General features: G+C 34.3%; 1 protein-coding gene across 1 annotated transcript in view; it reads right to left on the reverse strand.

The window, feature by feature from the left end:
• Window positions 1-4,926: 4,926 nt before the first annotated feature.
• The window catches only part of LOC123550956 (E3 ubiquitin-protein ligase rnf213-alpha-like), a 181,201-nt gene continuing 161,750 nt past the window's right edge, over window positions 4,927-24,377 (reverse strand). The window contains exons 77-92 of the mRNA XM_053540037.1: window positions 24,035-24,069; window positions 23,480-23,574; window positions 22,715-22,868; window positions 21,665-21,839; window positions 21,424-21,524; window positions 20,976-21,033; window positions 20,521-20,666; window positions 17,820-17,949; window positions 16,258-16,344; window positions 14,419-14,608; window positions 10,301-10,529; window positions 9,800-9,874; window positions 8,687-8,878; window positions 7,734-7,832; window positions 7,320-7,519; window positions 4,927-6,879 (exon numbers count right to left, since the gene is read on the reverse strand). Of these exons, the coding sequence (XP_053396012.1) occupies window positions 6,708-6,879; window positions 7,320-7,519; window positions 7,734-7,832; window positions 8,687-8,878; window positions 9,800-9,874; window positions 10,301-10,529; window positions 14,419-14,608; window positions 16,258-16,344; window positions 17,820-17,949; window positions 20,521-20,666; window positions 20,976-21,033; window positions 21,424-21,524; window positions 21,665-21,839; window positions 22,715-22,868; window positions 23,480-23,574; window positions 24,035-24,069 (2,138 nt within the window). The 3' untranslated portion in view covers window positions 4,927-6,707. The remainder of the gene's footprint in view (window positions 6,880-7,319; window positions 7,520-7,733; window positions 7,833-8,686; window positions 8,879-9,799; window positions 9,875-10,300; window positions 10,530-14,418; window positions 14,609-16,257; window positions 16,345-17,819; window positions 17,950-20,520; window positions 20,667-20,975; window positions 21,034-21,423; window positions 21,525-21,664; window positions 21,840-22,714; window positions 22,869-23,479; window positions 23,575-24,034; window positions 24,070-24,377) is intronic.

Genomic DNA, 24,377 nt, shown 5'->3' on the forward strand with positions numbered 1-24,377 from the left:
AGAAACACGTATGGCAGTGTCACTTAAAACGTAGTTACGGATACGCCGAAGATAGTCTTTTTGTGATCCTTTGCTGTTACAAGCAGAATAAATGTCATGAATCCTGTTGAATTTCCGGGTTATCTACCCATTTGCTTTTTGTTAATGTATTCTTACTAATGGCCACATATTTCTCATGGATCATAAATCAAATGAACGAGTGTGCAAACTCAGTTACAAAGCTATAGCTCCTATAGATTTCAAAACAATGAACTAAATACATATGTGAACACAGAAACTTCAATTTTCTAAGTACAAAAGGGTCATAATTCTGACAAGATGTTATTGTGCTTGGCCTACTGGCGCACGCAATTTCTAACATATCAAGTTGTCGTCTTAGTAGAGCGATGATATGATGCCCCAACAAACACAGAAAGTGTCGCTCTGTCATGCTTTCGTGTCGGAAGGTCAACGGCACTACAAAATAACAACTCGAAAAATAAAGGATCACGGAATATTCTATACTCAGCAACACGAAATTTCGGCACAGAGATCTGTCGAGTAACCAAATTTTTATACAAATGAATGTAAAAAGACTACAACATAACAACACAGAAAATGACGTCAGACAACCTTCATCTTTTCCCGAATGTTATTGATATTACAATGCAGAAGCCAAACTTGAAATCTGGTCTATCCCGAAAGTTATTAAAATGAATGTACACAGGCTAAACTTGAAAAAAAAAATATTTGTATTAGTCTACATTTAGAGTTCACACGCAGCGGTCACCGTGTCTAAAAATATGCATGTGACTATTTATGGCTAACTTAAAAGCTACTAGGTTTGAGAACGACATCAATAAAAAAATACTTGCGAGCGGAAAAAGAACAGTCCTAAAGGGATTTGTAACTGTACAAGGGTATAAAGCGATTTTAAGAACCTCGTTAAATCGTGTTTAATGATGTTTTGATTTAGAAGTGTCAGTTTAAGCCTCAGGTGCCAGATACTTACGTCTTTGAGAGCTGTTGACCTGAACATTTCAGTCATAATTTCAAAATAACTTCTATATAATAAATGCTGAGTCAACGGAAGCATTGAAAATGAAAAAGCCATACGTTTTACGCTAATACGTCCGCGATTAAAATGTATACCGTATATCTAAAACTGATAACTTCAACATGCATTATTTTGTTATTTATAACAAGGGAATTAACTCTACTGTACAAAATGAAAATTTTATTTATCTTAAAAATTCTTTGTCACGGTATTATTACACGTTTTTAAAATAATCAGTCTACCTGTTTGGTAATTGATATCCATTGCAAAAGTTTGTAAATAAAGTCGAAGTATCTATGATGTCTGTAAATTGTAAAACGTATCATCTTACTTAATGTATTATCGGTGAACATAATAGATGCATGTGCGAATTAAATCTTTTAAATGTAGGACCAATTTTAGCAATTCAGAGATTATGTGCATTATGATCCTTGATGTTTGACATTTGAGTTGCTGGTGGTCGGTTTAAGAATAAAAAAAAAAAAGATTCATTATACAATTCAATTCAATTCAATTCAATTCAATAGCAATTACGAGAAGACTATGAGAAAAGCACGAGTATATAGACATACAGGTAAGAGGTATGTGTGTGTTTGTGTGCGTGCATGCGTGTTCGGTTTAACGTCTTTTTCAACATTTTTTCAGTCATATAAACGACGCTGTCTACTTGCAGCAGTGAGTACAATGTCCAACTTTGTTGTGCTGCCTCAATTGAATATCACGCCGTAGACCCGCGACATGATACCCCGCCCAGTCACATTATACTGACACCGGGTTGACCAGTCCTAGCACTACCCTCTTAATGCTTAATGTCTTTGGTATGACGCGGCCGGGGATCGAACCCACAACCTCCTGCACTCAGAGCGGACGGTCTACCACAGGGCTACCGAGGCGGTCAGGTAAGAGGTATGAGTAACAATACAATTATACAATTGCAATCAAATTCTTACAGCAAGCGCTTGATAAATACACTTAGCTTACTTATTGACAATACAGCTGTGATAATTGCTTAACAAAATTTTAAACTTATTCAAATAAGGTCAATGAAAATAATAGTTATTCTTAAAATATTTGAGTGAATGTTATAGTATAACGTCAAATAAAAGCTGTGATATATAAATACTTTTTGTAAGTCATTCTTGTCATATGAACTGTGTGTTTTGGCTATATATTCTCTATTGCAAGGATCATCTCCCTTTGCATAACAACGTTTAATATGTATTTAGCCTCACCGAAGTCACATGTGTAATCTAGTCATTTTTTTGCCTGATATTATCATGTGCACGAAGTGACAGTAATAAATAATGGAAGAACTTATACAGAAAAAAGCTGTAAAGGAACCGAGTGTTCTAACTTATGTTCTCGAAATATATTCATAAACTGGTGATCATGCTTGAAATAATTTTCATTTTTCATGCTATGAATTATCAATATGAATGCAATATCTATTTAATATTCATCTTCTTTACGTCATAGAAGTATTGCTAAATGATAAATAGATAGGCATTTTTAGATCCGTACTATTATCACGCGATACTTGAAATTCAAGTAATACGCATGTTGTGTGATTTATAGTAGCTTTCCCTATAACTGGCAGATAGCAAATTGTATAGATAGAATGTAAACATTTCAAAATCTTAATTCACAAAACAGAATGATATGTTGATAAATGCGCTTGCGATAACAAGCGGAGTGCTTATCAAAAATGCATGCCCTAAACATACAGCTCCAAGGTCAGAAGGTAACTGCGTTTAAAAATCATAATCCCATTTAACTGTAAATTTGTATGAAATAATCTTCCTTAAAGTGTGTGACATATAACTTTTCAGTCAATGATGAAAACGAAAACATCTGTGGTGATTTTGGGAAATACCATACGGAAAGTATTTCTAGTATTCATCAGTTTGAAGGGTTCAATCTCAAGTCTATGCTTTAATATTTTAATGATATTCATACATGATTTTTAAATTATAATATTTATGTTGGTGGTATACCTATTACAGTAAATAAGGACTTTAGTTTGGCGTCACACAGTGACTGCGATCATTCGTCTGTCGCTAGTTTCAGTCTCCATATGCAGCGGGTAAAGACAAATAGACTGGATTTTCCCGTGTTTTGCCGGTGTTAGAAAAACTCGTCTTAAGGTGTAAGATGACTCAAGTGCTGCAATTTAATAAAGAATGCGAACGCATTACACGTTAGTACAGTGATGGTTACCGGGAATGAGGATATATATATCTGATTTACCGCTTGGTTTCGCAAACAACGGCGCATCAGAATGAAAATGGGCTGGCACAACGATTCCGATGACTTACCAATATACAAAATAAAATATGTGGAATTGCTGATAGGGACTATGGTTATGTCCGGCATGTTTGAAATAGAAGAAGTCACATAATAGTTAAAGAGGTCTGAATGTTGGCATTAATTACATCAGTTGCAAATCACATGACGTGGATGCTAAAACTTATACAACGTTCTTTGATAATTATCTTTTTTTCTGGTACCCCGATTTTTTATTTTTTTTTAATGAAAATTTCATATGAAAATCTATATGAAATTCAAACGATATTCAGCAAATGAAACATCAGTAATTGCAAAGTCGGTTTGATCTGCTTGGATTGCATATCTGGTTCCCAGGCGCGGTTGTTTGATAGAAGACAAGGTGTTATTTGTCCTCCGCCTGCGTATCATGTAGAGAATGTGTTTAGAGCATACCAACCTCACACTTACATTATTTTTCAACAAAAATTAAATAAAATATATTCCATGCTCCGAAAGGCTTTAACATTTGAGGCAAAGTTTGTTAAACAGTTATATAGGGTTAATCTAAGATGCATCAATGTACTCAACATCTTGCCTGCAGTCCAAGCACCAATATCCATACTTTTATGGGTACGACTATGCGAGATGTAAGACAATATTTCACTACCCGTTTTTGTATGATTTGAGAGAAAGACTTTAAGGAGTCTTACATGCAGTATAGATTAAAGGGTTATAAGCGCACAACATTCACAGGACATTTACATGTAGTCAGTAGATACCTATTTTGGTTTGGGGACAGTAGAGATCAAAGATCAAGTTCACTGCGACCTCGTGATTGAAAATGGTACCTGATCAGTATCTGGAAAACGAGTCGGCCTTTGACTCCATTGGATGATTGCCTGTAGTCAGTAAATGATCTCAGTTGTTGTTAAAGTCATTAGGTCAAATGTCAATATCACAGTATACAATATTACATACGCATTTGCCTACAGAGCGTGTCGTCAAGATTGACATATATGTTTCTAGTTTTATGTGTTTTGTTTTTAAATATAATTGTCCGGACTCCTCCTATACTTGGGATTATAATTAAATAACCTTCAAAGGAATAATAAGCACCAGGCCTAGGTTTGCACCGTTACTGCATTCACAACTGAAAGATTGTTCACCGAGATACGGATCTTAGAATGCTTTACACAAAGAGAAGTTCTTGTCTTCTCCGGGCTTTATCGCCAAAACCGCTTGCCGGATTTCAATGAACAAGAGCTGTTCGTCAAAAACGCAGGTGCCCGAAATGATGGCCTGTCGCAGACAAATTGTTATGTAACTTTGTATAGAACGAAAGCGTTCTTAAATTATTCAGCGGATTCCGTTTTCAGTCAGGAGGTCACTGTGACATAGAGCTTTAATTCACTAACCCGCATAACCAAAGCAGTCATCCGATGACCACAGACCATCATCCTGTGAAGTCAAAGAGTACATCAGTTATTGAGCGGAAAATCGTTTCTAGTCTAGAGGTCTATGTGAGCTTGACCTTTGACCTACTTATCCTCAAAATAATAAAAAGCAGTTGCCATTATATAGCGATTTTATTAAATATACCATACTAAGAATAAGAAACACGATGGTTTACAAAATGATATTTAATATTCAATGATGACATTTCTAAATTGAACGCTCTCCAGGCTTTTTTAAACTGAGCCTTAAAGCAGATACCCCTTACTAATAACGCAAGAAACGCTATTAAGGCCGGTCTTGGTCATTTGCATACAACACATTTATGATTCCTGTACTTAACTCGACTCAAGCACTTTTTAAATACTAATAGTATAGAATACTACTCAAAACTGAGTCATCTACCCTCGGTATTGTACCCTGCTCTTGATATCGAAGTACCATCTCGGCAAACATACCCTAAGCATACTTATCAACTAAATGATTCATAAAAACACATCAAACTTTAAAATGGATGTTATGACAACATTTCTTAATTTTAATGTTTACTTCACACAAAACGGCAATGTATTTTAATATCATGCATAAGACAACAAAACACAATACTTATCCTATCTTTATGAATAAGACCGGGGACATTCGAACGTCGAATGTTATAGTCATTGTTTGTTGTTCCTTAAAGTACCGTAAGTTTTTACGAATTAGAACGATAGTTATACAAAGCCATGATTTGTGTGATTATTTGTTGAGAACAATATACAACTTAAGTCTAAAACATGTATTAAATTCTAAACGCACGTGAGTTTAAACAAAGTAATTTTATCATTAAGCAAAAAGGATACAGTTTTACAAGTATTAAATATAAACATGATATATTAGTAAACACTCTTGACAGCGATATAATTACATTACTTTAGACAATAGTGCTAGATATAGCTTCCTTCTGTCTGGTAAAATGTATTATCGACAAGAAAATATTAATAGCTTATGACCTAAAATATGCTACATAAATATACTCAAGTTCAAAGCATATGACTTAAATGTGAAAATAAAATCATGACACAGTAGTATACCTAATGATACTATGAATATCAAAGAAGTAAATATTCGCCACATTTTAAAGCGAGACGTGTGATAAAGTGATACTTACTTTAGACAGAAGTTTTTGTTTTCTATTTTCTACAAGCGTATTAAACAATTAATATATTCATAAAAGTATATCTTTAGCTTTCATACAACGCACACACAAATATAACATTTGTATATGTTTTAACAATTAAAATAAAAGGATATTTCCTGTTATCTTAAGAACAATATTTCAAATAGTTGTGTTAATATAAGAAAATCTTCTCTTTTATAAGATCACATATTTTTTCGCTTTAATCCCAGCAAAGGTGCTTGCAGTACGGTACATACATAAAGATAAAATAAAACAGCAAACAATCAATACTGAATATAAACCATAACAAAGTGCATCTGTAAAGTCGAAATAACGTGCAGTAAGTTAAACAAATCAAGATAAAATAAAATAGACAAATAATCAATAATGAATTATATACTGATATATAGCGACTGTGAAAGCAAAACGAAGCAAACAATTCATTATATTAATTCCATATATATTATAATATCATTCATACTAATTCTAAATGTGTGAACAGACTCGTTTAATATACATTATATTTACATGACAAAATACTAAAAGCATAAGCTGTCACGGTCAATTGTCAATGTGCAACACAAATATCTTAAAAACACATGTTTATCATCAAAATCACTTAAACACACTTCAAAGACCTGTTTTTTTCTCAATATTTAGTTTAACATATCTATTTTGAAATCAACATCAAGTCAGAATTTTACAAGTATACATATATTACACAAATACGAAAGGGATTAGAACGAAAGAAAACTTATAAAGTTCCTCTCCTTCATATAGATCCTCTCCCTCTTTTCAATATTTACTGTACACTCCAGATTGTTTCCCTTTCAACAAGCTGTATGCAGCAATCCATGTATGAACACTGTGTTTTAACTTGATATCTTCAGGGAAATCCTCGAGTATTACAGTATCGAGAGGAGGGATTTCCTTCTCGTCTATGTAAGCCAATAACCAGTCTTTCATTCTGCAAAAAAATAAAAAATTGATATTGTTTCATATTTTCCCTGGTAATATATAGGCTGTTTACATCATATTTCTATTATGAAACAGTGGTCCGTACATGTTCACCTCAGAGTAGTATTTCCATGCGGGTCGGCATCTAGATGGAACCAACTCAATTTCGCAAAATGACAGTTACTGCAAGGGGCATGTCATCGGAACGTCCGATAAACACATTCTCAGCAATGCTGGAACATCTATAAATACTCACTACAATGCTGGCATTTTAACATGAAAAAAGTATACAAGTATGTACAATTTACAATAAGGCTTTCTTGTCTTTGACATTTCGTGGCATGTCTCTAGATCACCTAAACACGTCCTCAACTAAATCTAAGATCATTGATATTGCTCATTGTTTCCGGTTCCTATTGTCTTCATTGCAGACTTTCAAACATGACTTACTGATTTTCCGTGATATCCATATAGTCATCGTCGTTAGTGTTCTGTTTCACAGCAACCTTCAATAAAATGAACTCGTGCAAAACTTCAACTAGCAAACCCAGCTTGTCGACTGATAAGTCTGTCATATAGTGGTTGAAGTTTTCTAGTTGATTTTCTGTGAGGTCGATATCATACATACGCTGTACACTTTCAAACGTAAACTAAAATGACAAAAACATCTTTATTTTAAGAAAACATATTCAATTAAAATATCATGGAACTATCTAAATTCCAGTGTCAACTTGATCAGTTAGAACAATTTTAAGTACAGCCTCAAGAGTACATCAGACTGATATAGGTCATATTGTTTCAGCGATATTTACTTATAGAAATGAGCCACAGACACAAACTATTAATACATTTTACTTCCTTTACCTCTCTCTGTTGCTGATTGTCTGTCATCGTTTTGGACTTGAGAAGAGCTAGTAACAACCACAGCGACTGAACATGCTTAAACTGGCACATCTGCTGGGCCTGTCAATTATATGTCATAGAAAATCAATACACACTAAACGACATACCACTGAATGTTAAGGTTTATAGTTATTGTGCCTGTCTTCAGGAGGGAGAACTAATGATATTATATCCAAACACGAAATATCGAAAACCATAAATCAATACTATGTTCCTTAATCTTTAATGATATGATTAAACATAAAATCAACTCTATGTCAATATTATATAGTTTGATAAAATTTATTAACAGCTCTTTTGGAAACATAGCACGCAACCGAGTATAAATGTTATTCAATAACGAGAATGTTAAGATAGTACAGATAAATTCCTTTTTATTCATCCCGTTTCCACTTCGTCACTAACGCAGAGGGCAACTGTTCAGAAACCTGTTTATCTCAATAGACGGTTACTGTATAGAACGCACTGAAAACCCTTTGATATTGTAAGTAAAAAACAAATAAACAAACATATCTAATGCAAATATCAACTGATATTTATCCAACATCAAATATCGAACATCAACTGCCTATTGAATTTTATTCTTTAGACAAAACAAAAGTATGTTCCAATGAAACAAAACAGTGTTTTTCTCTTATCAAAGCATATTGATATAATGTAACAAAATTACTTTTGAATATCCATGGTAATTATTTAAACTACTTTAAGATACAATAAACGATCTGAAACAGGAAATGTAACAACGGCATTTATTTTGTCCTGTAATGATCGCAGCACCACCAAAATTTCAAAATGGCGCTGATACACTATTAATTCAGGTACAAGCAATAAGCCTATTTGGTATATTATTGATATTCTCTCCTGTTATTTTCAAGCAAGCACCGACATTTGACTTTGATATGTTTCTTATATACCTTTTGACTTGACAAGGTAGTCTCCATTTGAAGAGTTTTCTTCATGTACTCGTGCAGATTCTTTTCTGGTAAACCACCAGTAGATTTAAGAAAACTTATAGCAATATCCAGGTTATACAAGGACTGACATACATCTGGAAGGCTCTTCATTTCATTGCAGATTTGTTTCTTCACTGATGCGTTCAGGTTTTCCTTCAAATGAATAAGCCAAATAACACAGTTCAAAAGAAAGCATTATGCAAACATACTCATACCTAAGTTTATGTGAAAAGAAGTAGTAGTTAAATAGTTCAAAGCGTGACTGTTACACGTTTTTAGTGGGTTATTGAACTATTAGAGAGACATATATATCTGAGAATAAAATTGGTGATAAAGCCACTTCCACAAGTTTTCATCATCAAGTATATCCTTACCTTATATCTTGTCGTTTGTACAGACAAAACATTGGAATCAAGCATAAACTCGGTCCCAATTAAAACTAATTTTAAAAGAAAAGGATATGGTCTTACAGTCCGAACTTATTTCTTCACATTAATAGCAGTACTTAAAGTTATAGAATAACAATGAAACGAAGAATTATCTAAAACTATTCTGGTGCTCACCGTTTCAAATTTTCATATTGATTTGTTTCTATGCATAGTCGTCATCAAATACAAATAACATTCTTTGGAAGCACAATATACAAATACAATTTAAGCTAATAAACAAATTAGTTGCAGACTCGATTTCATCCATTCATGTAATATGCATCAGACTTTACGACCTCTAGCACCGACTTAAGCAGAACTTTATTACATATAAAGACTGAATGGGCCTAATGATCAAGATGGATAATAAAATAACACCATCAATTTCAATACCTTTTTTTCAACGTTTCTGTCAGGCCTAAAATATAATTAGGGAAGAAAATCTTGAGCAGATGCAGTTGTCGTTCACACAAAATTTGTGAAACGTCAGTACAAAAAAAGGAGATAATTAGAATAATATTCAAGCTAATTATGATTATTGTGCACTGCAATTCCTCTTTTTCACATCTATTAATTAACCAAAAGGTGTTACGGACAGTCGAACGGTGATACAGTCAGCTTTTAAATATCCGTTATGGACCTATACCTGTTTGATATATTCCGACAGCCTTTTGAATACAGAAGCATTAGTAAATTCTGTTCTGTAAACCATCAGATCGACCTGTAGATATAACACACGAAAGTCTCTAAACATGATGACAAAATGCAAATTTATATTAATTTACACTTAATTATAAAACATTCAAGTTAAAGCAAATTATTTTTACAATAACCTTTACAATCGTTCAATGCAAAGCAATCCCATGCCTCCCGTTTGGATACACATAAGAACAGAACTAAATAAAGTGTCCAACTGGACTTCGACTAAATATTTTGGATTGTTGTTATATTACTACAATTGCGGTACACATTAATTGCAAGGATGAATGTTCCTGCCTATTTTTTCAGATGCCTATGTCAATGTATTATCGAGCTTTCCAGTTAATAAACCTTTTACCTATTTGTTACTTATTTCCTTTCTTACATTTACTCTAAACGTGTTTTTCGATATACATATGTTAATCAAAACTTTTACAGGCACACTTACCTGAAATACAATTCCAATGTCAATCTTGGATTTTGAGAATAAGAATCTGTCCATGAGTTGTCGTTCCAACCCAGCAAAATCATATTCGATATGAGTACCTTCACCTATCTTAAATGTATACTGGCAATTGGCCAGAACTAATGGCAAGAGATCTCGATGTGGATCATAGCTTATCAGGTGAGCGGATGTAACCTCTTGTGGATAGACCCTTGTCGTATTTTCTGATTTACTATAAAGAGACAAATGAATTTTAAGAATAGTCTTAGCAGCATTATAACTTCGCCAAACTTACCCGATACATACTTATTTAGTTGGGATCTTAAGGTTTATCTTTTAAATAGAATTACAAGAGCATTTTATGTGTATGTCTAGTGTTGCAGCTGCGTGTTATAGGGATTCATCTGGCGGAGATAGCTTTTAATTACACTGTACCATGACGTTGGAACATGTTGAGGGTTAATAGTGAGATAAAGTGCGGATCATAAACTTGTTAAAGCTCCCGGTGTTGTTTTGCCATTAACCGTTCAAAGGCAGTGCAACACTGTGTTCCTTTATTTGTTAGTTTTACTCTTACACAGGCAAGAAATAAAACGAAAACAAAAGAAAAAACTATGATGCTTAGAATCAAAAGAAGTGTAAAAATCTTCTTATCGAAAGCAATACATTCGAGGAAAAATGTAGAGAATAAAAATATTGTTTTTAATTTGTTTTAAGAACTGGAAACTGTTAATTATAAAAATCACAAATTGGATATACATCAGAATTTGAGCAGTCTAAAATGTGAACTAGTAAACACTTGACCAGACAAATGAACAACCAAGTATTTAACAATAGCAGATTAAAAATCCATATTTTACTGCGTGAATTATGTTTAGCAAACTATGAACTAAGAATGAGAATATACAATATTTATCATGCGATTAGTCTTATTTAGAGAAGGTTTTAATATATTTAATGTACATGTACATGCTGCCCTTCTCAACAATTATATAAATAGTACAATAGACCAGTGCGTAAGAGTACTGCGTCAAGGTGGAATGTTTCAAAATCTGACGACAGTATCGTGTTCCGACTGAGGTGCCAGCGTACTTGGCCATATAATTTTCCTTCATAAAAACACTGACTCTAGACCATGCGTTATTGACATCTTGGCGGAATACTAACACATATTAAAGTGTCCAATTATGAAGGAAAAGCTCTTTTAAAGCGACTAACGCACACACTGTGAATGGATATTTTTAAAATAATTTAACACCGAAAGGCAAAATGCCGCCACTGTTTCATATATTTAGATAAAAACATAATTGTTGACCAGTTTATAGTTTCCAGAATTAAGGGAACATTCGATTTTTTGCAGTTTTATAAATCGTTGCAATACTTTATTTTCGTAAACATTGATAAATACAGAACGGGACGCGACAGTAGTTTTAGACGCTAACATCACGTGAGCAGCAAAGCAAAACTGCGGTTCAATTTACAGACTCGTCTATCGATTAGGGAAATAAGCATAATTTACTTTGCCTTATTTAGGTATGAATCACTATCGTACCGAATAACATTACCTAAACTGCAGACCGTTCCATTATTAAAAGTACAAAAACATCGCTGACCTCAAAACCGAATTACAGGTAGCGCACAGCATTATTGCGTTTAGAAGTAATAGGGAGTTCAATTTTTTCAACATGTTTAAGTCTAAATATTTTTACTTTTAGTACAAATTACAAATTAGCTCAGGGGTAAAACATACTGTCCATGTTGAACAGATCTTTTGCCGAGTGGCTTCGTAACTCAGCATCGACATACAATTTTCATTTGATGTTTGCATAAAAAGTTAGATTCCTTCATGTGCTCTGTGACAACACGACGGAGAAATATGCTGATATGGCAGATGAGAAAGGTTAAGCATCATACCAAAGACAATGTTAATTAAATGCATGCACTTAAGCGAATAATGAACATAATACTATTTTGTAAAAAGACATATATACAAATACAGACCATCAAAGAAACGAAAATACGGGAACAAAAATGAAAACGAATAGGAAACACAATAAAAATAGATCTGATACTGTCAAAATATTTCACACATGATGCCTTAATTCTAACGCAAGGGTAATAACCTGTACTAAACCATTATTTGCCAGTCAACATTTCTGGACAGATTTGGGACTTTGGGACAAAGTACCTTATTTCGTGAAGTCCGACAAAAAAACCCACTAAAATCTTCAGGTACACCTAATCAACGTTTGTTAATTCTGTCTCACAGTACAGAAGATGATTGCCTGTCACAGTATGATCAAGTATGTATCTGGACCCAACCGTCATAACCGTCAGACCAGATACAAAACTTTAAACCCATGTTCCTACCTTTAAATTGTCAGTTATTATTTTTGTGCAGGTTGGTGATTCCTGGTCTAATTGTATCCGTTTTTGGGACTATGTACCTATGCACTCTCGCTCTCTAGCTCATACGTTGTAATTGCTCAAAAAATCAAATTTATAAATTCCCACCTGTCTCACAAGGTGTGTGGGAAATTGTATATCCAAACGACAATCTGCCAAATAATAATGTTTTGTATTACTCGGACAGTACTTTTATAGTATTTTAAATATTCCATGTATAGGGAGTCATGTTCGGTTTGTACATGCTTGCGTTCGTATACAGCTCCTCTGTCCCAAGGAGCTATATACGAAAACGTGTTCCGAAAACAGCTCCCCGGGGAGCTATATCCGAGGGTGTGACAGTGCGCTCTATTGATAATCACATTTTGGTGTTATTTTCTCTCACTGTCACGTGATGTTTGCAAGGTGCTCGCTGACGGGAAATTCTTATCAGATATTGTAGACGAATGTTTTTATGTTAAACTTATTTGGAAAACAACGATTTTCAATAGAAGTTGATGAAAAATACATTGTTAGAACATTGAATATGCAGCATATAGGTGAATACAGCAGGTTTGATTTTTTAAAATCTGACACCACGATGTATGGGTTAGTCGCTTTAAAGACTCATCATAACATAAAATACACTATTGTTTTCTGAAAATATTTGAAAAAAAACATGGATTATTAAGTTTTGTCAACTTTTGTTCTTAAAAACATGAACAATATGTCAGCCGCATTTTATACAATAGTAAACAAGAGCTGTCTCCATAGGATGACACATGCCCCCGATGGCACTTTGAATGAATAGTTATGGCCGATGTTAGAGTTTAGGACCTTTGACCTACGGAGCTGGGTCTTGCGCGCGACACGTCGTCTTACTGTGTCACACATTCATGCGTAGTTATTTTAAAATCCATGCATGAATGACAAAGATATGGACCGGACACGCCCATCAATGCACGTTCATGAAAAATGACCTTTAACGTCTAAGTGTGACCTTGACCTTTGAGCTACGAACCTGGGTCTTGCGCACGACACGTCGTCTTACTGTGGTACACATTCATGCCAAGTTATTTGAAAATCCATCCATGGATGACAAAGATATGGACCGGACACGTCCATCAATGCACTATCCTTTAATGTCTAAGTGTGACCTTGACCTTTGAGCTACGGACCTGGGTCTTGCGCGCGACACATCGTCTTACTGTGGTACACATTCATGCCAAGTTATTTGAAAATCCATCCATGGATGGATGACAAAGATATGGACCGGACACGCCCATCAATGCACTATCCTTTAAAGTCTAAGTGTGACCTTGACCTTTGAGCTACGGACCTGGGTCTTGCGCGCGACACGTCGTTTTACTGTGTTACACATTCATGCCAAGTTATTTGAAAATCCATCCATCGATGACAAAGATATGGACCGGACACACCCATCAATGCACTATCCTTTAATGTCTAAGTGTGACCTTGACGTTTGAGCTACGGACCTGGGTCTTGCGCGCGACACGTCGTCTTACTGTGGTACACATTCATGCCAAGTTATTTGAAAATCCATCCATCGATGACAAAGATATGGACCGGACACGAAAATTGCGGACAGACTGACAGACCGACAGACGGACGGTTCAAAAACTATATGCCTCCCTTCGGGGGCATAAAAATGTACTGATAGACGGAACGGTGTAAATCATAGTACATTTATAGAGTACAATAAGATATATACTCACCGCCCAGTCTCCTTTATATATTTATCAAGGAAATCATTCTGTTTTCTCATTAAGAAATCCAAAAGTACGTAGGAACATAATCCCTCGTCTTCGGTTGTAGGTAGAAGCATGGACACGGGTGTTTCGTCATTTATGCAACGTCTACAGTATTGCTTCGGTATTAAAGCACCGCCTGATTCTGTTGTGCATACTGTGAACATGAAATATACAGATATATTAGCCTCTGTACGAAATTTAAACCATTGCATAAGTCGCTGATGTTAACTTCTTGAAATATATCAACTGACTTGCCAAATCATTAATTATACATGTATCATGGTTGATAGGCCTACCACATCATGTTTCATTCATTCATCAATAATTTCCCATCAATATTTGGCTCAAATCTAAAACTTCCTGCGATAGTACTGAGTGCATCTCTTGAGGCGAAGTCTGATATCACGTGTATCAAAATGCATGTACGTAAGTACTGTGATACCTTTTACAAGGGTTATTAGTAATAACAACAACACTACATAGCTTACAGAACAAGAATGATGTCAACAAGTCATCTAAAAATGCTTGACTGAATAGTAAATTATAATTAAAAGGTAAGGGTAGAAAGTTTACAACAGTGCCATTAGTCCAGAAAAATAATAATACATTAAAGTCCCGACAATATGCATATATCCACTTCATATTAATGATGTATGCCAAGTTTCATTTCAGTTTTATGAAAACAGAAGGAGCAGTTGAATGCACAATGTTCTGATACAGTTCTTTTAATCTAAAGTTGAAAAATGGACCATAACTCCAGAATCAATAATTGTACATAAACTCTCATCACTTTGCACTTGACCACACCATGTTGCTGATTCTATATATACAGATATTCCTTTTAATTTGATGGGAACTGTAGGAGTTGAGTATACAATGTTCTGGTGTAGTTGTAATATTTCAAAGTCAAAAAAGGGCCATAACTCTAAACCAAATAAAAGATCATGAAACTAGCAATAGCATGCGCACGTCAACTTCATTTTAATGACGTATACATATAAGTTTCATTGCAACTGGATGCAAAATGTATGAGGTGAGAACATAATGTTCTGATGCAGCTGTAACTACTAAAAAGGCCCTGCCATCCAGCTGACTTACGGAAGGTCGGTGGTTCTACCCAGGTGCCCGCTCGTGATGAAATAATGCAAGGAGGGGCACCTGGGGTCTTCCTCCACCATCAAAGCTTGAAAGTCACCATATGACCAACAAATGTGTCGGTGCGGCGTAAAACCTAAATAAAATAAATAAATAAATAAAAGGCCCATAACTTTTGAAAATATGTACATGTCAACTTCATGTTGATAATGTATACCAAATTTCATTTCAGTGGGATGTGAACTGTTAGAGTAGAGTGCACGATGTTGTGATGTAGTTGTAATATATCAAAGTCCAATAAAAGACCATACCTCCAAAAACTTGGAAATGAAAGTCCTGACAATATGTGCATGTCAACTTCATATTGATGATGTAAACATAGAATATATCAATTGGATGGAAACTGTAGGACGAGTTGAGTACACCATAATGTGTGACGGACGGGCGGATGGACGAGTGCTTCAGCAATAAGGGAGAGCTACGTGTAGCTGTTTCCCTTGATTTTTAATGCAATGTTAACCTTTAAGTCCTATATGTAACAACGTTATATTAGCAGAACAAGCATTCTTGGATTCTGAATATGTAATAACTTGTCCCCCGCAAGCATCACTTTTTCCGCTTCAATCATGGATGGAGATATAAATTAAATTTAACCTGAATAACAAAGGTAACTACAAAATGACATAAGTAGACCAAACCAAATCTTACAGTAAAATGTTAATGCCTCTCTTGACAGTTCCCAAGCTTCTGCAAAGTCAGATATCAATTGTGGTGTCTCACTTCCGGCAATTTCCTCTGCAAAACAACAAGTTCATTTCGAAATAAAATTTCCAAATTACAGAGAAATGAATTACTCTAAAATCGGCGTTTAAAATAGAATGTAGAGTATAATGCTTTTTGAAACGTAATCGGGCAAACTCTTCAATGGAGTGTATCTTTCTTATTTATTTTTAGACAGTTTATAAACTTTTACACGTTTAGAGGTCTTGTAATTTTTTAAATAGATACGATAAAACTGATCATAGAATTCATGGTTATGAAAAGAAATAGACCACAAAAGGAAATAAAAAGTCTTGCATATCATTAATTTGTGGAGAAGGCTCAAAACCAGTGGAGACCCCAGTACCAAAACCTTTTACTGCATTATGCACACTACGCCATGCTCAAACTTGATATTTTCAAATTTATTTCTTTCCCTTATACAATATTAGGGATTATACTTCCTTTACCATATACTAAATATCATAAAACTAAAACAAATCAGTTTATCCGTTACACAGTAATGAGTAAGGCTCGGCATACATTTCCAAATTTTTAAATATTATAAAAAAGATACAAACATTTAAAGGTTTTGCGCACAAAATCAAAAAGCGTTTTATGTTACCTTAACGTATATTCGGACAGAACATTTATTGGTAAACATATATACATGTAATTGTATCGTTCATGTCAAACTGAAACTAATGCTAAGTTTAAACAGTTTTAGTCTATTTAGTGATACTGTATCGTTACAGGTGTTTTAATTTATATCTTTCATATGTTTATTTTACTGTTATATGATATTTGAACAACAGAATTCGGTATACACTTTATTCGTGGTGGAATTATGACTCCTGTGTTGCTCTTTTTTTCTCATTACCACCTACCATTATATCAACAATACCCTTTATCCTGCTGTCTGCAAATTATTCTGCCTCTGCGACAAAGATCAGTCTGCACCTCCGTGCAACTACGCTGCCTGCTCGCTATTCCGTCAGTAATTTGTTTTGAATAAAAATGGTACTGCCCAAATTGAGTGATAGACCAGTCCATTTTAGAAATTTAGCAGGCTAAAGGTTAAATTCCTTTGAACGGTTATTACAAAAGTATTTTCCTTAATGTGAAACAAACACTTTTAACGAAGATGCTTATAAACATAAACACAAGAAAACATTATGGTTCTTCTGCTAAACACTTTTTCGCTATGAAATCTATCCTTGCATCAAGTTGCGTTAAATTCCCCTCAGCGGTTTTCAAGCTTTCGCCTGAAATGTTCTCGAGAACGTCACGGAGGGAAGGACGAACGGTATTGTTTCAATATAGCCTCAAATCTCCTTTTGTTGGGGGTATTATGAGTGGCATGTCCTTATTAGTCAGTTTACCAGCTCATGCAAATTTTGGAAGTTATTGTACAACTTCAGCTTGCAAAATGTTCAGTGTTGCCTGTAAATATATGAATCTCTGTAAATATTTTACATTAGGAGGTTTAATTAAATATGTCAGAATTTAACCTTTCTTTAACTGTGCGACAGTTATCTGGGAGGCCTCTGCTTTGTCAAGTTTCTTCATATATTTCTGTAACAATATCCGTTGTAGACGCATTATGCTTGGAATGAATCGCAAAGCTCGTAGATGATATTCCTATAAACAAATACAGGATACAAAAATGTATTTAAATTCACGTTATCTTTAATATACCTACTCTAACATCGTTAGATGGAAATTAATGAATGTTGGAGTGTACTCTAAGTAATAGAAAGAATAGGGGTACACCATAATAATTAGGTTAATAACCTCATTATTCGAGTGGCCCCTACGCTTTCTGTTTTGTATCATGGTCCGCCAATATGAACAATGCATTCGGCTACTAATTTTGATTGAGAAGTTAACATTACATTTTAAGCGTTGGTACTATCACGTGACAAGCGTACTCTAACTGAAACAGAGAACGGCTTCAGAAAGTTCAACATTTCCCTACAGTATTCTATATGTAGGCGGGACCTAAAACATGTTCTCTAACTTAGCTAGAGTACGGCTTATAGCCACGCCTCTTCCTCAGTTGAAGAATATTACAGATAGAAGTTAACAGGTATAATGACACTGCAGGTAAACTATGATACAAGTTGTGTTTTGAACATACTGTTCATACATATATGTAAGTACTATGCCGAATCCGACTGAGACACTATTCTTTAAAAAGTCATCTTGTGCACATTTAACAATTCAAACTTGGTTCCGCACTGATCAGCGTCCCGTCCCATCTTTGGGATGAAGCGATGTAGGTCCATGTATCTAACTGTAAACTGACAGTGACATATATTAGGCCAAAACAATGTGTTTAATGTCTGAACATTTTTTTGAAAGAATGTAGCATTATGCACTGTACTTGTTGTATTAAGTTGCGTTTTGACCACTGGCACCAGACCAGAAAGTAAATGCCTCTGTACGTGTTATACCGTACCCGTAGGTATAATATAAGAACCATGGTCATGAACGGGAAAATACACTAACCCATTTCAAGCGTACATTTCTCACCTAAAACGCGCAGTTCGGTGAATGGGTACCAAACATATTGAACAAGTGGTATTTATCTTCCATCGTGCACCAGTCACATTGTCTCAATATTTCATATTGCAGAGATACACCACATATTTTATGCTTTCGTCAACGTTACAGAAAAAACTTGCGTGAACTTCCCTAATGGACATCCGGCCTAAAGGTCACAGCAGTGTGCACATGTAAGGTGAAATGTAAACAAACAGAAACAGAATGCACAATATTCACAGTTATACAATGAAACTCAAAATGATGAATGAAATTCATCTTAAAAATGATTTTGAATTTGAAGTCATACATTGGTATACATCTGTTTTGTTTATTTTATTCACATTGCAAGTTTATGCTACATATACACATTTTAGTGAACACGTGTGGTTAGACGACGACTGACCTACATTTTCACATCAACCAATCAGAATAGTTTTGTAATTTAGACCGGAACGTCACCAGGGAAGTTCATCAAAGTTTTTTTCTGTAACGTTGATGAAACTATAAACTATGTATTGTTTCTCTAAGGTAATAATTACTGAAGAAATGTGACCGGTACACAATGGAAGATAAATTACCACTTGTTCAATATCCACAGTACACATTTACCGAACTGCACGTCTTATGTGAGAAATGCACGATTGAAACGGGTTAGTGTATTTTTCCGTTCATGACCACGGTTCTTATAGTTATACCAAGGGATAGGGTATAACATGTACAGATGCATTTTCTTCCTGTTCTGGTGCCAGTGGTTTTGACCACACCTTTTTTCTACATCGTGAGTTAACTATTTATCTATGTTTTTAAAACTATATCGAAAAGAGATTGACTGAATAAGTTTAAGATGAACTTGTGAAAACATTCAGGAGGGCCTAAATTTTCCACATGCGATTTTGTAGTACAACTGTATTATACTGGTACTGTCAGAATCCTTTTCATGAGAAAAAAGGAGGTGACTAGGTTGTGATTGAAAAATATTGACGGAGATCTGCAAGAAATTATCATCAAGCTGTCAGTTTTTGAAATTTTTATTTGAATTTTCCAGTGGAAAATGACCACGATTCTCTAAAGTACATATTGGACTATAATTTGAAGAATCTTAAAGGTAAAGGTCTCCTACAGAGCGTTTCTGTGAAATTGTTTTGAAATCTGGCCAATATGTTTTAAAGTTTTTTTTCATTTTTTCTGATCCATGACATGATTAATTAACATGGTTTAAGAGGAGATATCGTTTAAGGTAGTGAATTCGTAATGGCACTCGGTACTTTTCGTGTGATTATGTATTCTCATTAAACAATTAGACATTCTTCTGACGTAAATGTAGCTGAACGCCTCAGATTTTCTTTAAACCGAAGAATATCGAAATAGCATATATGCAAAATACGTAATTGACCGATTGTAATTACGGATCCACTACATTAAAGAAAATGATTAACGGACGGTGGGCGAGGAAAATAGGCTAACATGTGCACGTTGTGCTCAGGCGAGCTTAAAAGGCCTTTTTATAAAAAAAACAGTTGAGTACACGTGTGTACAAAAGATGCCAGAAGTCAAACAAGTCTTGACCAAACTCTAAACAAATGGAAAATATTTAACAAAATCCTAGTACAAACAGAGCTTAAACATGATCTTACAAGTGGAAACTATTACATTGTAAATATTCACCTCTTTCAGGAAAAGCTCCAGTACGTTAAATGTTTTATGCGAACTGCCTGTCCTTCCAATCTCTGCATCTAGACCCTGCCTAAGGTGTTGTAGAGATACTGGTGTCCTGTATCTCCACACTGTAGGAATGTTTTCTAAAGGTGATGATCATTCTGTTTCAACGTCTATTTCGTACATTAGGCAAAGAAGGGGATCAGCTCCTATGGAAAAGTCCACTAGTGCATATACATCCGTTTGATTTACATGGTCCAGACGTTTACTTAATAATAACTATAATTCTATTTAGCTACAATGGAATACCAGGAATAAGGTTTGAAAATCAAAAGTAAAGGTGTTAAATGCTATGGTCATAAATGCTATAATGTTTCATTGATGCACACGCCTAACGTTTACATAATATTATATCAACTGATTACCTCACGTTTTCATATTTTGCTTTAGTTCAATATACGTACCTAATCTTTTGTCTCCCACTAACAATCCGTTGTATTGTTGTAGATATGAGTCCATGTTCTAAAACAAATGCAGAAGAAAAATAACAGTAAAACAGCACTTTGGTAAATAACTTGGAATTTAAGATAAACACGTATATTGGAGGTCCTTAATTGTTTGGTTCGAATATTTTCAATAAATTTCCCTTGAACGCTTTATCTACGAATCGCATTTAGGTTATTAGAAATGCAAAATTAATTTACCCCACCAATTCTTTCATACCGTAGGCGGAAATGTAGACAAAGCACTTTGTGGCATTTTTCTTACTTTTACAATATTATTAGCAGAATATTCGCTAAATATTTTGTAAAATGGAAGTAAAGTATTATGTCTTGTGCATTTAAAAGCTAGAAAATAAAATCATAATGACTGAAGCGTTTTATATGCTGGCAAGTCAGTAAGTAATGTCACCATAAAATATTCGGAGATGAATTTTCCAACAAAGTCGACTTCCCATTTCTGTCGACCTCTTTTAGTTGATAAGCGATACACATCTTCCTCAACCACGTCTCCTTGAAATGATAAAAACATGATTTGGTCAATATGAGCTGGCAATCCTTAAGCTATAAATTTCATTTCATTTATCAATTCAAATCATATTTGTTACAAATATCATTTATAGAGATCAATACCAAACAACACATATATTAACCTGCATTGTGTTTCTTCAGAATTCCGTTGATGACACTGTGCATGAACAGCAGAACATCATCTACACTTCTGGTTATGGCATTGTGAAGATCTTCTACATCTAACTGGATATGCTGCCATAAGAACTCTTCTACTTGATCTGTTTCTATGTCTGGTTTTATAATGCTCTTTATTCCCTGAGTTAAGGTATTTACTGATTCAAAATAGCAACAATATTGTGTTGGGCATTCAATTTAAAAGCAAAAAGTTGTCATGACCCTAGGTCATTCAAATTGGTTCCACATCTCAAAAGGTAACACTGTTTCATAGAGTCATAAAAGACACATTTCTGTCAAATTACTTGAGATTCAATGGAGACGATTGTCAAAGATTAAATATAAACGTATTGGAAAATCTAGTCATGTGTTTAAGCAAATACAAATGATTTGAACAACTTTAAAGTTTTCACAATATATAGAGCTTCATGTTATATACTACGTCCTCTGGTGCACATTTTTATTATTTATTTGCAAAATAAAGTGGTTGATGGTCATCTAAGAAACATTTGTATAACGTTTAAAACTCGTTTGGACGTTTTCTTTTGTATTTTAAAATCAGGATTAAAGTTTCTGATGAGAAGATTAAATTTTCTGCAATACATATATCGGGAAAATTGACAATGTTTCATGTTTTGACGAATCAGTTTTTTTTTAATCCTAGTAGGGGTCCAATCAAGGAGCATTTTCTTATTATAATGAAATAAGTTCAGCTGTTCCTGACAAGAATTTTCTCACTTTTAGTTATATAAAGAAAACAGGCCCACTCCCGAAATACAACGATCTTAGCGATCTTGGCAGCATCACCCGAGGAACATTGAGAAAATATACACCCCAAAAGAACATGAACACTTTGTTTTACTTTCTGCTTCAAGTAACTAACAAATCAAATTAAATTATCAAAGTTAAATCACTCACAAGCATATTGCACCTGATACATAAGCCAACAAATATCAGAGACCAAATGTGACGCTATTTATGTTTTCCAAACTACAACAAATGGATTCATTTCTGACCTGAATATCGCTTCCAGCACCTAGATACATTGCCATATGAACAAGAAGTCTGACTGTTGCACACTGAGCAGGTGTCATTAACCTTTCGGGTTTTGGACCAGGACCTCTTCTTTCTGCACGACCCAAAATGTGCCCAGTCATTGTCAGATCTTTCCTACAAGGTCCAACATATTATACGTTTTACAACGTAGATTCGAATCTTTAAAATTATAACGAGACCACAAGAGGGTCATGATGGTGTTTCTATTGTCTGTTCAAACAAATGAGAAAGGTATAGGTGAAATAAATACCATTTTAGTGTGGTTGTTTCTTCTATTTTTGTATCCCCTGTGACACATGTGTGTATTCAAACTGAACAAAAGTGTATGACTTTTTCTGTTATATAGATTTGTAAATATTCGACAAGAGCCTCATTAAAGATGTTATTCAAATGTTATTTGTCTGATTTAGCTCAGGTGACCTTTAAGTACAGTCAAGATTAATTTCATGAGAAGGCATAAAAAGACCTATGCTAGGATGATTTTCATGATGTCATATCAACATTTTAATGCATAGGTATTTAGGGAAATCATTAAAAGGTCTCAAACTCTATCATACTGGACACCTGCTGCGTCAGAAACATGAATCGCCCTTTTTGTGATATAAATATGTTACAATTTGATGGAAAAAAGAACATGCTAAACAACAAAGCAAACGTTTCAACTGAAAGTAAAATATTGTTCCAGCAACATGCATATCATAGACAATAAAACAAATCTAACTTACGCATTGTCTACTGTATTGGTTTCAAGGAGTTTATGTGCCCGACCTCCGATTTCTGCTCCACACTGACACTTTGCCTTCACAAAAGGTCTTCCACACTGGAAATGAAATAAAATGTTATGAAAATGTAATAAAGAGTAAAATAAACGTAACGCAATTAGCATTGTGTAAGTGTTTAACAAATATTTTCATTTACTGATGTTCTTGAAGAGATCAAGTAAAATGTCATTATTACTTTTTAACAACGTTATCATTTGTAAAGTATTTAACGAGTAATATTTATTTTGTGTCTTATTAAAATTGTACACATATACTTTGTCTTGTTCATAGTAATTAAAGAACGGTGTTGGCAATTGTGGGAAACAACTTATCATAGACTGTATTTTTTGTATATGATCATCAAGTATGAAAAAAGCACATATGGAATTTTCAAGGTCAAATATCATTGATAATACTGTGATTATTTCTTATGATAAAATGACCAAAATTTATCAAAGCATACTGGTAATATCATGGTATTCAACTGAAGAGACAGTATCACAATAAACGTTTACTTACATCTCCAATTACGTACGGATGGCCGTTTGGGCACCCTGAAAAAAATATTTATTTGGTGAAATATATAACCTTTCGTAAAAGGCCTTAGCTACACTATATCTGTTTATCAGCCTTATCTTAAGAAAAATGTAATCAATTTAAAAATTCAAATAAAAGTAAATATTATAGGAATTTATAGACAATATAGAAAAAACAAATAGTAAATTGTGGACTTTTATTGTACAGATTACCTACACAAAAATTAACTTGTAGAGGTGGTGTTCTCAGGGGATATATTATTAAACAGAAGCAAATAAAACAATAGTAAAATAATAGGCCCTTTTCCCAAAAGCTGATCAGGCAG

Source organism: Mercenaria mercenaria, chromosome 4, assembly GCF_021730395.1.
Source record: "Mercenaria mercenaria strain notata chromosome 4, MADL_Memer_1, whole genome shotgun sequence".
Lineage (NCBI taxonomy): Eukaryota > Metazoa > Mollusca > Bivalvia > Venerida > Veneridae > Mercenaria > Mercenaria mercenaria.